General features: G+C 35.6%; 1 protein-coding gene across 4 annotated transcripts in view; it reads left to right on the top strand.

The window, feature by feature from the left end:
• Positions 1–17,790, top strand: part of NECTIN3 (nectin cell adhesion molecule 3) — a 54,729-nt gene that overhangs the window by 27,497 nt on the left and 9,442 nt on the right. For 2 of the 4 annotated variants that reach the window (XM_015878165.3, XM_085546655.1), the window contains exons 4-6: positions 151–268; positions 3,325–3,476; positions 16,898–17,036. In XM_015878165.3, the coding sequence (XP_015733651.2) occupies positions 151–268; positions 3,325–3,476; positions 16,898–17,036 (409 nt within the window). Of the gene's footprint in view, positions 1–150; positions 269–3,324; positions 3,477–11,970; positions 13,531–16,897; positions 17,037–17,790 lie in introns of those variants that run through there. The other 2 variants (XM_015878155.3, XM_085546651.1) reach the window with 1 other exon arrangement.

Below are 17,790 nucleotides of genomic sequence, written 5' to 3' on the forward strand. Positions count from 1 at the left end.
TTTTTCTAGTGGTTGTGGCTCTTAAAAATTAAAACTAGAACAGCAAAACTGAAAAGCCTCTGCCTTTTGCATCAAGTTGATCATTACTCTCAGTTTGTGTAGAAAGAAAATACTGTGGTTACTGATACGGTAAGCTCTTTTTTTTGGCAGATGCCCCAGAAGTTTCAGTAACTGGATATGATGGAAACTGGTTCATTGGAAGAGAAAATGTTCAGCTCAGATGTAATGCTGATGCAAATCCATTACCTATGGAATTCACGTGGACCAGGTAAATATTGACAAAAAAAAAAGACTTGTAATTTGATTGTGGTGGTGTAATCTGAAGTGGTATTGTAAACTAGACAACGTGACTTGCGTTGGGTAGGATGTAATGGTGTTAACCAGTTTTCTAACAATAGACTAGAGGATTTCTGTGTTGGGGAAGATCCAGGAGGGCCACAAAGATGATCAGAGGTTTGGAGCCATCTCCCCTATGAGGACAGACTGAGGGAGCCAGGCTTGTTCAGCCGGGAGAAAAGAAGGCTGCAGGGTGACCTAATTACAGCCTTTCAGTACCTGAAGAGACCCTATGAACAGGAAGGGGAGTCAACTCTTTGAAAGGGTGAATAAAACCATTTCCCCTTATCCTGCTATTAAGTTGGAGGAGGGAGGATTTAGGTTGGATGTCAGAGGAAATCTCTTTACCAGGAGAGTGGTGAGGTGCTGGAACAGGCTGCCCAGACAAGTTGTGGATGCCCCATCCACGAAGGTATTCAAAGCCACATTTGATGGGGCCCTGGGCAGCCTGGTCTAATATTAAATGTATAGGTTGGTGGCTCTGCCTGTGGTGGGGTGGAGCAGGGGGTTTGAGATTCATGATCCTTGAGGTCCCTTCTGACCCTGGCTATTCTATCATTCTGTGAATATGGATGGGTACATATTTCCGACATTCACAAGCTTGCAGTTTATTGTTACCATTACAATAAGATCTTTGATAGTTAAATTAGTATATCCTGTATGTTGCATTATATTTGGCAGTTTGATAGATCTAGTAGGAAATCAACTACTTGATTAGCTTAAAAAGACTTATCAATCCTTGCATTTTAAAATCTGTAAACTGCAGCTGAGAGGGTCAGCTACTCTTTACTGAACTGTGGGACTTATGGTTTTGAAGAGTGTTTAAGTAATTGCTGAGATTGATAAATACTGTATTTAACTTAATGGAAGTTAAGCTTTTAAAGTATATCTCTAGTTAAAATAGGTAAAACTTAATGTAGATGGGTATTCCAAAATAATATCTTCTTTTAATGCATAAGTGGATTGGATGGCCCTACTCTGAAATTTGCTGTGTAGCTTTTGCAGCCTTACTTGTCCATCAGGCTAGAAACAGAAGATGATGATAGAAGTAAACATAAATCAAAGTTGGCATTGGATAGAGGAGGATGAATGAAATCAAGCTACTTGAAATTGATTTGGCGCTTGTAGAAACCAGAGAAATAACTTCTGCGAGGACAATATGAATTCATATGCAGCTGTGTTACAGTGCTTCTGTTGGTAAAATACTGGAATATTTAATGTTCTTCAGTTGTAATCCATTTCCCTGCATTCCCAATGGCAGCTATAGATTGGCATATAAAAATGATAATCGTTATAAGGTTGGGAAAAAAAAGTGGGAATTGATAACTTGAGAATAACCAAGTGGCAGTTTGATGGGAAAACTAAGCATTACTATCATGTAACAGACTTGATCCTAAACTTAGGCATAGACATATTGAGTATTGCAGAACAATGTGGCTGCACTCAAATGTTTTATCTATATGCTTAACTTAAATTTAGTATGATGAGAGATTACAACACAAAAAAATTGTATTTGAAGTAGTATGCCAGGATCTTAAAAGCACTACTGCTTGTTTCTTCAGTACTCATCTTTTATTTCAACTTGAGATGAGTTTAAGAGCTAACCAATATAATTATTATTAGTTACAGAAAAAGCATGCATAGCTTTTAACACTTCAAGCTTAAGAGGTCACTATTAAGTCACTAAGGCAAGCGGTGAACTAACTTATACTTGAAAGGCTTAAATTACTGGAGTAGGAGTGTGCTTTTTTGCTTTAGCGAAGATGAAACTGACCTGAGTAGCTGTAGTACTGATGAATGTTGAACTTTTAAGGAAAAAAAAAAAATCATGCTTTTTTTCAAGGAAAACTTGAGTTGTTTAAGGAAAAAAACTGGTTGTATTGAAAGTGTGTGCTATTGTAGTGTTTTTCAAGTCATGACTTTTCTGGTGTGGTATCCTGGAAGCTTTAATTACTGCGAGTATGATATTGTCTTTACATCTTAAAGTTGTAAGGAATATTTTAAAATGCTGTGTATATTGAAAGCATATTCTAATGTTTACAAATGTAACAAATTGACTATTTCATAATCTTCAAAGTGAGTAACTAACTCAAAATGCATTGCTAATCATTTGTATCACCTTCATACAGATGAAGAAATTATAGGCAGTAGTCTTCAGGGGAAAAAAAAGGAAGACTTCAAAGGTTAATAGCATACCTAGTATGGTGTTGAGGTGGCTTTTCTTTTGATGCTATTTATCAAATCTTATTTGCTAAATGCTTGTGTGGTATGCAGGCCTGGTTATCATGCTTGATCTAGTTCTAGTTAACTTCTAATGGTTAAATAAATGAAAGCACGATGAGATGCAACAGGATTGATCTTAGGCATTAGATTAGGCATGTTTCAATAGGCACTTGACAGCTGTGTTAAAGTAGTTCCAGTGTCTGTGTCTTTTTCATTCTTCTCTTACAGTTATTGCAATTATGTTCAGTTAACTTTGGGAAAATAGTTTTGGAGAAGTTGGTGGGTTTTTTGTTTGTTTTTGAGTGCTTTTTAACCAGTTGATTCCTGAAATGGGTCACTAAGCATCACGTTGAGTGAAGAAGCTGTTATGTAGAGACAGATACTGGAGACAAGGGAAGGCAGGTTGAGAGAGAAGAAACCATTTCAGTTCCTGCTGAGAAGTGCTAGTAACTTTAACCCCATAAGCTTACACTGCCAGAAGTATTCTTTAGTATGACAGCTGAAGTGGCTGAAAAAAGGCAGGTCTGTTAACTTGACAGCAATATAAATTCATCCTAGTTTGACTACTTTTACAATTTGATTTAGTTTCTTCCTCTGCTGTTTTGTTCATTTGTTTTGAGATGGCCTCCTTAGTTGTAGTATTAATTTGTAGGTATCTTGCTCGTACCTTACTAGCCTAGTACAAGCTGCATTTTAACCAAATTGCTTTAGGGCTTCAGTCTTGAAGATTTACAGCTGAAGTATAGCCAACTGTTTTTGTTTTAGGCTGGATGGACAGTGGCCTGAAGGACTGCTGTCTGTCAACAATACTCTGCAGTTCAGCAGCCCATTGACTTACAACTACACCGGGACTTATATCTGTAAGGTGACTAATTCTCTTGGTCAGAGAAGTGATCAGAAGACCATCTACATATTAGGTAAGTCTTACTTCTTAGCAACAACACTATGTTAACTCTAACTTTTATCAGTAATTGAAATAGCAAATTTCAGGCTTCAAGTGGCTCTTCAGTATGTGTCTTCATTGTACAGAAGGTAAGTATGGAGTTCAGATCTACAGTAACACTTGGGGTTAAGCTGACTCTTCATAACAGCAACAAAGTGGTTGTTTTTATGGTTGAGTTTGTTGCCTTAGAGCTTCTGAGATTTACATCTTGGTAGATTAACTTGGTTTGTCCAATTTTAGTTTATGTTTTAGTAAGATTTTGGCTACCATAATCAATACCTGGTCCATAATGAATAGAAACCGATGTTAATGGGAGAGGAATAGCTGTCTTCAGAGAAGTAAAAGATGCTCTGTATTAGGAAAGCTGAGGTAGTATTCAGTGCATGTGCATTGCCCTTAACTGTCTGCTTTTCTCAGTATTAAGATAATAGTAATCGTAACGTATTTCATAGAACTCCTATTTGCTCATCTGTGTGGCACAATATAGGAAACTGGTGTGGTTTTTTTTAGCACTTTTTCTGTTGGGAAAAATATTTATCTGTATAACAAAATACTGTGACTCATCTGAGAGAACACCTTGACTTTATAAGGTGTATTTGAATAGCATTGTAAAACTGTGAAAGAGCTCTCCCAAACTCAACAATGGATTGGTTAAATTAGTATAACCAGCCAGATCAATTAGTGCTAATGTTTATCACTAATGAAATAAGATGGGCAAAACAAGTATTTAACTTCTTGTGTGATGTAGCTTTTCAGTAAGTTCACAATAGTAGCTATTTCACAATATGAAGTAGCATTAAAATGTATTGACAGGTTACAAGCTACATGAAAGGAAACATAAATGACTTCCTAAGAACATAAACCTAAACATGAACACTCAAAAGGTTGAGATGAGAATGAAAGCTTCAGATCAAAACTGAAGATAGAGGATGCCTGAAGCAGTGTCTGCAAATTCATTTTGGGTAGATAGCAGCATTTTTAGAAGGTGCAATGATTCAGTTAATGACACTGATGTAATCATGCTGCATGTCAGTCTTTGCTCCATAGAGTGCCTTTGTGGACAGCGGTTCTAACTATTTAATGAGCTAGTTAATTGGAAATGTCAAAGTACTTGCAGACAATGGAATTACTTAAAAACGGAATATTAAATGTTACATGAAACTTGATTCATGGCTATGTATGTCTGAAAATATTTTTCTATTGTAAGGATTTAATCATGAAAACTAGCAGAATGTCATTTGAGTTGATGAAATATGCTCCTGGAACATAGCTCTGTCATGAGCCCTGTACTAATGTTAAAGTTTGGGGGGAGGGGAAACAAGTTTGTAGTTGTTAGAGTTGTCAATTCTGTGAATGCTGTATGCTGTCAATAGAACTTTTTTCTCATGAATGTCACACATAAAAATGTAAGACTGCAAATATAATTTGAATGATAGTGTTTACTAACATACTGGAAGGGCAAGTCTGAGTTCTTATACTAAGTATTTGAAAAATGAAGTAGAAATGCATGCCAGTTGAGCTATAGTTTAAGGTATCTTCTAGCCCATGATAAACACAACAGCTCAAACTAGTTTACAGCAAAGATAGTTAATCTGCATTCATGTTTTGTGTGCATCCTTCTCAGTTTACTCAATACCTCTTCTTTTTTGCAACAACTACAGTGCGAATCATACCTTTTTCTGTAAGGTTCAGTTTTGGAACTTCCTATCTAGAGATCATTCAATGCTATGGTTCTATCAGTATTATGAAATGTTTTAGTTGAGGACAATTAAATCTCACTTCTTAAAAGCATAATCATTATAATTTTGGGGCATACAGCATCATGAACATCCAAGAAAATATGGGTGACTTTTCAGGCAAATGAGAATCTGGTGCTACACTAGTGCAAATAGTACAACTTATCTGAGCACACATTAATTAATGCTAAGTATCTAGCAATTTGTAGTCTCTTGTGAACTAATTAAAATAACAAAATAATTAAAAGCAATGTGTGTCAACTTATGGAAGAGTTGATTAAAGAAGCAGTGGGGCATTCATCAAGTCCAAAAGTTTTATTGCTTTCAGAAAATAATATCAATCTCATTTAACCATGGCTGTAAGACTAGCTTTTGTGTGTTAACTGGATTATTAAACAACTGAAATGTGCTTGAAATTATGTAGGGTGAGTAAATTGTGAAATAAATTTTAAGTTACGTAGTAACCACCTTGGCTACTTTGTGGAGGGGGCAAACTGAAAAGCATAAAATGAGACTGAAACGGTAAAACTTTAAGCTGTTTACTCTCTTAATTCTGTACTTAACCGATCAGGTACTATCCAGTCATGATGAGCATGGCACTCCTATGAGTGACTACTTTGAATGTCCCTCTCCCCCCATGTAAGAGTGTAGAATCATCATTTGATTGTTTATTTTTCTATCTTAATCATTTTCCATTGTCTGAGTCCTGGCAGTAATGTTTTTGGAAGTTAGTTGACAAAGCTATGTTATCATTTGTTATCTTTCAGATTTTCATAATGAACGTGTCAAAGGTGATTTGTGTAGCTAATGTTTCTGAGCAGTAATGGTACTGGTAATTGTAAAGCTCTTTAACTGCTTTATAAAGTAAATAACTATTGATTTGAAATGTCTAGGATTGGAATGTAACCTGAGCAAAAATAATTTTATCCTTTAATATGCATTAGTATTTTAAAATAGTTTGTTTAGAGGCATTGTTTTACTTTGACCTTTAGCTTAATACTTTTGAAGTCAGGAGGCGAGTAGCTGATAAGGATTAAATGATAGATTTGCTAGATTGTAGCTACAGTAAATAATCTGTCTTGATATATTGAGCAATAGCAAAATAGTATTTGAAGCCAGAGGGATTTCTCTAATTTAGTGGTACAGATATCTTCACATCACTGAGCAAAATATTAGGAAGTTAGTATGCTTTCCTTTGCTGAACAACTGTTCAAAGGAAGTCATGCTTCTTATGGGATTTGGAGGTGATCACATATTGTTAAAGTTCCTGATCTTGCACTACAACAAGAAGACTTCCAAAACTGGTTTGCAGCTTAATATGTCAACCACCTCATCTGGTAAAAATATTGACTTCCAGTTCCTTGTGTGAAGCAGGATTCTTATTTTTCTGGCAGCTTGTTCCCTTGCTTACATTGTTGTGGCCTAATTCCTTTTATTTGAGAAGTGACTGGTGAGGCTTATGTTAAAGTAAGAACATACCTGCTTCTTTTGTTACCTCCTTCAAATCTCCTTTGAAGGAGATTGTTTCTCTTAAAAGTGAAGTCTGGCTTTACCTAGCAGTTCTAGGAAGATGTAGTTTGTAATTATAGAGCCACCTTCTTGTAGGGTGGGTTTTGTAAGGATTGAGGGGAAAAAAGACCTTGTTCATTATTTTAGCTTTTTATGTTTTTTATATATATGTTTCTATGAAGGAGAGTGAACAGTTTTTTATTCTATTAAATTATAATAACACAAACTAAAAAAATCTAAGAGATACTGGTAAGCTTTTTCATGCTGTACAGAAAAAGGTTTCCAGATACTCCAAATGCAAACTGAAATGCTGTCTCTAAACTTCCTTTCTGAATACATCTTGCACGCTTGAGGTTGTGTTGAAGTATGCTGAACTTTGAAAATAAGTGATTGATCTAAAATTGTCAGTTGTTTCTGACCAATCTCAAATCTCCCAGTATATCATGTGGCTGAAGTAGAAAAGAGGAACAAACTCAAGATAGAATCATAAAATCAAAGAAGATTGGAAAATCCAAAGGAAAATGTTGATTTTTAAATCCAGTGTAGAACCTGTGTATGAAAGACTCTGGGGTGAGGGTTATGGTGTCATTACCTTATACCTGACTTTTAGAGAGAGAATGGTTGGGTAAGAAGCAACAGTGATTTGAAGGAAAGAATCTCAGACATTCACAGAGTCTTCTTTTATAAAAAGGCTGCTTCCCTAGCTGTAGTAGAGGACTTGAAAGGTAAGCTTTTCAGCAGTTAGAGCGATTTCTACAATGCTTAGTTATGTAAGACACTCCAAAAGTAATGGCTCCCTATTTATTTTCATGGGGGCTACAGTGGTTGCAAAGAACACAATAACACTTACAGAGCAAGTTCTCAGCTGCCAAACATAATATTTTTCAGTATAGTCACCACCATTAGCTGATTTGCACAGATAAGCTGATCAAGATGTTCTTTATTTCATGGTGACAGCTGTGTAGCCATCCAGAACATGGCTTGCCTTTCATGTTACTGTTGCTACTGCTGAAAGTTCCACCCACCGTCTGCCTTGCTGTAGTCTCATCTACTGTTTTTGATCTTCGTAAACATTCAACAAGCATCAGTGTCAGCAGGTGCCATTTTACTGCATGGAGGAATTTAATTATACCCCTTTGCTTCATGCACACTTCATCAGATGCCACTTGGTCAGGAAGCCTCTCTGCTGCCATCTGTTGCAAAGCAACAGAATGTTGATGGGAAGGTTCAACCTTTACTACCCTGCTACCAGCATCCTCCTCTGATGCTGTGGACTAATATAATAAGAGTCGTTAATTTCAGAGCAACCCTTGTGCATAGTAATGGCAAGTACTCTAATGTTTAGGTTCTTAGTATCAAATTGGAATTACACAATAGCAGCAAGTCAAGAAGCAAATAGGGTTATTTCTGTGGAAATAGGTAAGTAATGCACATAATAGGCATGTATTCTCTCAGGTTAGAACTGCAAGGTATTTGGTCTTATTAGTGCAAGGCCAACATACTTCTGGATTGTAACTGAGAATGGTTCTGTCTGTAGCGGAAGACTACAAAAAGGATGTAGGAGTCAAAGTGTGAGTCTTGAATTGTATGGAGTGTAGAGAACTGGACTTACTCGTGCTATTTGAAACTAAGCAGCCTTCAGCTGTCAGTGTTAATACACAACTACTAGGCCAAACTGTTTCTTTCCAGTATATTATTTCTGTGATGCTTAAGTGGTAACGTGTAGCTGAAAGACGTTTTCAAGTGTTGATTTATTCCTTTTTCTTTTACTATAGAGTTGATATTCTTAACCCTAAAAGATTTTAGTTGGGCCTAAATGCAAAATCGTTTACAGTTGAAAAATATTGTGCTCTGCAGTTGGTTTTTACAGTGATATACTAGTTGGTACTGAAACACAACTTCTTGAGGGTAATGATCTGTCTGATTCTAAGGATGACCTACCTCTTTATTTATGTGTCTTTAGGACTTAGCTTCTTTTGACTTTGAAGATAAGTCCAGAGCATTTGAATGGGGATATACTGCAAGGGGATTGAGAGGGGCAGATGCGGTATTTGGGGCATGAGGTAAATGATGTTGTTAGGTATCTTTACTGAACTTAATTATAGAAACTTACCTGTCTAAGGTAAGGGTCTTGTATTGGAAGAGGTGGGAAAAATGTTTTAAGAACTTTGGTTAAGGGGAAAATAACAATTACATGACACAAATAGAACAAAACCATTGTTAAAAGATGTTACCAATATTTGCAGGGGATATTTGGAGACAAGTAATGGAAAAGAGACAAACTGTATTGTACTAGGACTGTGGTGCATTTTGAGAAGGTACTAGAGCTATGCTTGATGTAGAGAGTTCATCTCACCTTTTATGATAGAAAATGAACTAAGACTTTAAAATAAAGGAAGATACAGTATCAGCTTGAAGGGAGCAAGTGACTTTTTTCAGCAGTGGTAGAAGGTTTTTGATTTCTCCTGGTTTAATCAGTTATGGTTCCTATTTTAATGAAGATAGAAGCTATGTATAATGGAATAATATTTCTGTGCTTCTTCACTTGTCCTTACTACTTCAGCATGTGCAACTTTAGGATTTGAACAAAGGCCCCCAACACTGTAAGAGATGAAGATAAAACACTGTCATAAGTTAGGAGGTTAAGAAAAATATCAGTAGGAAATAGTCTGTAAATTACCATATAAACATTTAATGTAGGGTTAAAATGATTTAGTTCAGTGTGCTGTGGAAAGCATACAGAATGCAAAGAAACAAGTTGCTGATGGTGTGGAATATTACCGTAATGAAGACAGCTGTTTGACATGCAAGCATCTAGTTTTTCTAGGTTGTTGTGCAAGGGTGAATTGTCTTAATTTAGGGAGATTGCTTCAGACATAAAATTTCAGACAAATGAAATTTTATGGAGTGGAGGTGAGGTACTCCAGTATTCTTGTTTTTAATGTTGTTTTCTATTTGTGAAATATGGTTAGAGATCAGGAAGTAGGGAAAAATTATCTGAATGTATTTTCAGAAAGCTCTGGGTAAAATAAGAAGGTAACTCTGCATGTTCTTGATTGTAATTAATCTTACAATAATCTTACAAGCATCTTCTACAGCAGGACTGACACAGATGGACAATAAAAGTTGCAATGATTATACACTCCAGGGATGCATATAAACAAATGCTACAACAACTGTAGTGATCTGAAGATCAAGATGCTAACTAGGGTTTGTAGATAATGCAGTTGAACAACTTGATAACTAGTGAATAAGATCTAACAGATGTACAAAAATCTTTTATATTAATAATAGTGTGGATCAGCAGTGACAGTTACACATGGTAATTAAACTTCCCAGGTTGCATGTACTTGTGAATGTGCAGGATGAGATTTAAGATCTCATTATCAGAGGGAAACAGATGAAGAATTACAAGTTAGTTTATGTTTCTATGTACATATATGCTGGAAGTAAGTATTGCTGGTTCTGTCTGAAATTGTATACTAAGCTAACAAATCTCGTATCTAAAAAATTCAAGAAGAAGAGGTTTGATTTTAACTTTTTGATCTGTGGAACTGTAGGATGTGGGAACCCTGGTAACAATTTGGATTACTTAATCTCTTCTTTGTTAAGTTATGAAACTCACTTTAAATCCATTTTAACTAAAATCACAACCTGAATTCCTCTTGTTCATTATGGTAGTGCATCTTCCTTGTTCAATTTCCTGTCTTCTGTCAAATTAATTTCATTTATGTATGCCTCCCTAACAAATCACCACTTTTACATAATCAGGTAATATAATTATCTGCTCTGAAAATCTATTTAAAACTTAACATGTCAAGCTTAAAGTGAGAAGAGGTCTGAAATGCAATATGCAATGATGATGACCAGTATGGCAATTCTGTCTGATGTGAAAGAATTGTGTGACAACCTCTAAATAGTAAGACTGCAGATCATGCATTCTTAAGCTTATGTTTCGTCAGGTAACTGGACGCTTAACAAATCTCCAGTTCTAGCCATTTTATTTTCTGTGGTGGTAACTTTAGGGTGCCTCTGTAATACTTTAGTAGTTCGATGAATCTTGCTTTTGGGCTTATAAATAATGTGGCTACTGGACTGCCAGTGCAATATTCTCTCTAAAAGATGTAACCTACTATAATATATTTAGGACTTGTTACTTTACTTTAAAAAAAAAAAAAACTACCTTACATTGGGTGAGACAAATTTATTTTTATTTACTTCACTGCTGAAGTAGAAACTGGTATTGCATGTCACCTTGAAGTTGACTTGGATAATCTCAGGAAGCATCTTTGTGTCAACAGCCCAAGACTTGAAACCTTGTTCTCAGTACAGCTGCATACATCTCCTCCAGTAAACTTAAAGAGCAAAGGACAAAGTTAATGCTGGACAAGCACTCAATGCCTGGCAATCTCGTTTCCTTGCATAGTCTGACAGAAAATCAATTTTTTATTATTGAATGAATATAGAAACAATTTAACTTCTCAAAACAATTCTAGGAGGAATGAGAGGTAGCACTTTTCACTGCAAATCTCCTAGTTTTTATCTTGAAGTTCTGAAAGCTCCTTGCTCAGTGGTAGTGTTATTTTGAGATTAATACGTGTAATTTTTAATTATGCTTCCTTTGCTAACCCTAAAGGTGAAGCTGAGTGAGATGTATTAATGCAACAGATAATTTTGGAGAGAATAGCTTGAAATCAGTAGTTCATGTGCTGCTGACTGAATATACAACTTATAGTTTTTCATTCTTATAATACTTAGTACCCTGAATAATATTTGATGGGGGAGTTTGTGGAGTAATTTATTCTATGGCATAAGTAATTTGAGTATTCCTAATTGCTGTCTGAAAAGGTAAGAGATAAGGTTTTGTATAGTAGACAGCATTCTTCCACATGGGAGGTTAATTCTGAACCATGAATGGTGAACGTCTGAGTAGAAAAGCAGCTTACATTTAGTGCAAGACAGTTACTTAAATATGATTTTTCTTGGCACACTAGAAGGAAATTTCCTATCCTGCAACATAGATCAAACCAAAATGTACTGAAGTGGTTCAAGGCTTGTGGAAAGTGTAAGACTTCATAGTAATATGAACTTGAGAATGAAAAACTATTCTTGTAGAACATACCCATCAACTTTTGCTTTCTTATAAACCCTTAACTGATTTAGCTTGCATTGACATTCTGTGCCTTTTCTGTGTCTTGTCTACTTCTTTGCTGTTTTCATTAGATCCTCCTACTACTACCACTCGACTGCCCACGGTTCCCTGGCATCCTTCGACTGATGGCATCACAGGTTTAGCAACAGAACCTAGAGTAATAAATTTCCCATCATCAACTTTGCCAGCAATGCAGGAAGACACTTGGGGTACTGTCATCGGTAGTGCTGTGGGTGGGGCCCTCTTCCTCATACTGGTCAGTGTTCTGGTTGGAATTATCTGCTATAGGAGAAGACGGACGTTCCGTGGTGACTACTTTGCTAAGAACTACATTCCACCATCAGATATGCAAAAAGAGTCTCAAATAGATGTTCTTCAGTCAGATGATGTGGATTCTTACCCTGACAGTATAAAAAAAGAAATAAAGCATCCAATGAACAGCTTAATATCTAAAGATTATTTAGAAGACCCTGAAAAACCAGAGTGGAACAATATAGACAATATTAACAGGTACCAGGAACGTTATGAAAGACCGATGGATTACTATGAAGGTGGAACATTGGGGATGAAGTATATGGGTGGTGATTGTTACGATGACAATGAAGAAGACTTTGTTTCTCACATAGATGGCTCGGTAATATCCCGGAGGGAGTGGTATGTGTAGTAGCCACTGAAAACAAAACTTGTATCCACCATTTCATTGGCTGATCACTTTCAGATTGTTTATACTTACATGTGGAGAAGAATAAACTTTTTGAAACTGATTTTTTTTTTTTTTTTTTGGAAGGTTTTTATATTGTGATTTGACAACTGCAAATATTGAATTTGGGAGAAATGTATTTGAGCTGCTTTTTTTCCCTATGTTGTACTACTGTTTAAGATTTGAATTTGAAAGCGGGATGCTTATAATACTGCTTTGTCAGAGGTTAAAAAAGAGAAAGCTAAATTAAAGCTACCAGTCAAATTTGTGAAAGTATATGAAGTGGCTGTCTTGGGTCTCTGATTTAAAAAAAGAAAAAAGGTTTACGTAAGAGTGATCAAATAAAATTTTGTGGGGCATTACATATTTTGCAGATGTAGTAAGTGATTTACTCAAATCTAGTTGCCATCTGTGGTAATCTTAATGCTTCTATATAACAAATAATTTACTGGTTACAGTGGAATCAAAGCTTTATTTTTAGGTTTTTTTTCTGCACAAAAATGAATACCTCTTAGCATTTTAACGAGCCTTCTTGTAACTATGTACTTAAAGAAGTCATTGCACTGAAAGTAACTTATGAACAAGGGTTTGAGGAGGAACTGTAAACTAAGTAAAAGGCTTGTTTGAATAAGAGAATTATTTTTGTATAGTCATTGATTTATAAATCTTAAGCTTATGTGTAAATATACATTCAATGTGGTATTTTGTTAAGCCTGTACTTGTCAGGATGTCAGAATTCTTTATTGAACATCAGGCTCCTTTTGCAAGTACAGAGTACAATTTTAATGAACCCTTTCTGAGATGGTAATCTCAAATTTAAACTGGACACTGCTCTTAAGAAAACTCCAACGAATTTCTAAGCTGGAGGTGAAAGAAAACTTGAATATTTTCTGGGATGCCAATAAACATTGTGTGCTAAGAGGTGTCAAAATGTTTGCTGGAGTTTACACAACCAGAAGCTAAAACAGTGGTTTTACTTTACTTCTGTGCAAGTTTGAACGCTTCCTTTGTTGAGAGTACCTAGAACTTCAGATAATTATTAGGGAAGTGAACACCTGTGCTGCTGCTTCACATAGTGAAAATGTGCAATGCAATGATGCAGTTACAGAATCTATAAGACACAGGAATTAAGATAGAAGTATGCAGTCTTTGTACCGCAGTGGATTTGTTTTCACTGCAAACATTTTTAGTGTTTTAAGTGTGCTTGAATTATAAAAAAGTGAATTCAGAATGAGAAGGAATGGTGTGGAAATGCCATTTTAAAATGTCTAGCGTGAAAGAAAATGAAACTGAGAAGTCTATTAGGATTTGAAACATGTAAAAGCAAAAAAATACTTAAATTTGAAACAAAATGGGTCACATGCTTGCAGCTACTACATGAGTGGAGTTTCTTGCTGGAATTACTTCGCTATCCTCATGAGTTTAAAGCATTTAGAGCTTTGCAAAAATAGCTGTTTTGAGTGTTGTAGAGAATACACTGTGATTGCGTATGACTGCATGTCTTCAAAAAATAATAATACTAAAACAACTTTATTTGAAATTCAAATGGAGAAACTTCCCTAAACAACTCAAGTTCACATTTGGATTAATGGAGTACTGATACATGATTAACCAAAGTCTCAAGAACTAGAAAATTATATTGTGTATCAGTAGCTAGAGAGCAAACTCAGGGTTTGTTTCCAGCTGAGGGTTCTGATGCAAATTATTTCTGGAATAGAGACTATACCTCTCTTCAAATAACAGTACTTGATATATCATCTTCAAAAGATGGTGTTACAAAAGAAATATAACCATAAACATTTTCTCCACATGGGTTATCTTTTCTCTGTGGAGTTTTTTGCTGCCATTTTTGCTTTTTAAAGAAAAAAAAATCTTTAATTCCTATTGGTTAAGAAGTTGAAGTGTTTTGATGTTGAAGCTGGTAATAGGTATAGGGCTTACAAGTGTTGCAATGTTTTTGTATATTATGTCTGCTGTTTAAAGAAAACAAAATTGATTGTAAGTATAAATGGCTGTTGTGTGAATAAACTTTTTGTTACATTCTCGAATATAGGTAGTGCTTAAAAAGTTTGACAGATGTATTTAAAGGCCAAGGTGAAAAAGCATAAAACCAAAGGCTGGGTAGAAGGAACTGTTCTGATTAGACTGTTGAAACAGCTTTCTAGCAGCTCCTCTTAGAGACTCTAAGTTTTCAAAATGAATTTCTTTAGAAATTACTTATAGACTATGAACCTTAGGAATAAGGGGTAGTTGTTTTCCATACAACTGCACTTCAAGCATTGTAGGTGCACTGTCTAGGATTCATAGAATTCAAAAAAGAACCACAACAAATAAAAGCATCCTCTTAGCTGCTGTAGTTCTGTTTTAACTACATGTTGTAACTTCACTGCCATCTACTTACAGTTCTTGGTGATCAAAGAATGATGTACATCTTAAGTGCTCTCTGACTTGTTATCTTGGCAAAGTAGTCTGGGTTTATTATTGTTCTTCTAGATTGAAAATCTGTTATCTGCCCAAAACAGTCCAAAAAAGTAAATTAAGTGAGCACTGCAATAATTGCACGTCACGTTTTGTGTACTGAGACACTTGCCTGGATATTGTCTTGTTTCCTGGATGGAAGTGAATTGGTGGGTGCTTTTCTCACACCCAAAACAGAATTTTTCATCTAAGCTTATACTAAACGTAGTGCTATGTATTAAATTCTGGCAGCTCTTCCTTAAATAAGATGGTACTGAATGTAATCTAAATTTAAGGTATTTAAAATGCAGCAGTTGAGCTTTCTACTGTCTGATGTGCCCCCCCCCCCCCCCCCCCCCCCCTTTTTTTTTTTCTTTATGGTAAGACGGGAATTAAGGTTCTCATACATATGATTCTTGTATATACACTGGTGTCTGACCAGCAGATAAAGCTTGTGTTAGGAAAGCTGTATAGTAAAAGCAGTGCAGACGTAAAGCACTACGTTACACTGATTTTTCTGTAATGAGATTGTTAAAATTAAGGGATAAAGTCATGAATTCACAAATTAAAACAAAACCAACAGCTTAGTTCTGTTTAATGCAGTTTTTTTTCTGCTGCTTAAAAATTTAAGTGGTTCCAGGGGGTTATTATTGCCAGGTCTTTCATATGCTTTTTCTTTTAAACTGAGGGATAAGAAAAGGGATGCTTCAGTCCAGTGTAAAATGACATTTGAACAGCTGGAGAGTAATTGATAAAAACAACTTCTATAGTTGTTTTGTTCCTGCATATTTAGGCTGCTGAAAGGGCACCTAGAGTTTCCTCATCTAGGAGGCTATATCGAGGAGGATTGTTTGGAGAAAGGATGTGTGAGCATTTCTGAAGGGAAATAAATGGAGTACGTTGCATTAGAAATGTAACTGTAGAGTTAAATTTAACTCCAAATTCCTTCTGTCTTTCTGATTCTGTGATGTAGATCTGAACAGTTGTTTCTGTATGCCACCAGTATTTTACAAGTAGTGGTTTTAATGAAGCAGACCTGAATAATTCCTGTTGGCACAACTTTTTGATAAGTTGCTGGAAGATGGGAATGTTGAATCTAATGTTGAAGCAGAGCTTGCTAACAGGTTTTGCGCTTACTTTAAGGAGTCTTTTTGCAGCTTAGTGAATTCCTGGCGTAGTGAAATGAGTGATCTTTAATGACTGATATGTGCTAATTCAGTATGACAGTTTGTTAAGCATAAGTTGTAGCACTGCTGTGGTAGAATGAAAAATGTTCTTTTTTTAAAGAAAAAAGTTGCTGTTCTTCACTCAGCCCCCTTATTAAGTTTACTAGCACAAATGGTTGTTTCTCTTAACTTTAGGTAGTAGAGAAATCTAGGTAGTCCTAGGAGTTGCTTTGATTGTGAGCCAAACATAAGACTTTGAGCTGATTTTCATGGTATATCCTTTCTTGATTTTATGTTTCACTTTTTCCTTTCCGTAGACTCAATGAATATGAAGAAAAATCACCGATAACATTATAGTTTTTCTAGCTTTTTGAATTAATACATTTGTTTGTGTAAATACAAACTTAGTATTTATCTTCATCTTGCCTTGAAATTTAAAATTGGAGTGTGTAGGTAATATAAAATGCTTGAATTTATCATTTAAGAGATTGCTTAATTTTACCAAGTTTTGAAATGGGCTGCTGGAGCAAGGATCACAAGAATGCTAGTACAGGAAGAGGCTTTCTGTTTGGTGATGGAGAGAAGAGACGTTCCTCAGCAACGCTGAAATAGCTTGTTTGAGCATTGGAAGTATGTGAACTTCATGAGAGTGTAATCTATGCTATCACATTGCAGATATGCCATTTAAGCAGACATCTTCTGTTGCTGTAGCAGGGGCTGTGATTGGAGCAGTCCTTGCTCTTTTTATCATTACCATCTTTGTGACAGTGCTGCTGACCCCAAGAAAGAAAAGGCCATCCTATCTTGACAAAGTGTAAGTATGTACTGATTTTTTTTTAATTTAATGCAATGCATAGAAAACACTTAATTCATATTATAATTCAAATGACTGAACTTCCTTGTGGTCTGTAAGTGGTCATGACTTTAGGGCTGTATTTTCAGGGTAATCACCTGTACAAATCACTTGCTTTTTTTTCTTTTTTTAATGAAGAAGTTAAGGATTTGCTTCAAAGATAGAAAATATTCATTTACATATTCTTCATCTTAGTTGTTTTCTCTTATATTTTTTTTATTGCTTGGAGTTTAAGCTAGAGTGTAAAGGCAGATCCATCTTGACTTGCCACGGACATAAGACTTCATGTTTATCATTACCGTAGATCAAATATGAAAGTAAGCTTTTGCTTTGTAGAAGTAGGGGTCCATTAAGATTTATCTTGCTGTGCATGTGAAATGAAGCAAGCATCTTATAGGTATGTGTGCTCAGAAACAACTGACTTAATGTGCTTCCTGGCACATAAGTTGTTAAGTTTATGATACAGGCACATGGTTCATACCTGATATCATAGAATTGTGTGGGTTGGAAGGGACCACTGGAGATCATCTAGTCCTAAACCCTTTCCTAAAGCAAGGTTCCGTGCAGTAGGTAGCACAGGAAAGTGTCCAGGTAGGTGATATGGACAAACAAAACTAAGCAAACAAATTCTGAAGGAATTTAGTCCATATAGCTAATACGTACACCTGGTTTGGAGCATGCATTAAAAAGTGGCAGTGGTGGTGAATATCTGTAA

This window comes from Coturnix japonica, chromosome 1 (genome assembly GCF_054131305.1).
Source record: "Coturnix japonica strain WE chromosome 1, WE-NBRP24, whole genome shotgun sequence".
Taxonomy (NCBI): Eukaryota; Metazoa; Chordata; class Aves; order Galliformes; family Phasianidae; genus Coturnix; species Coturnix japonica.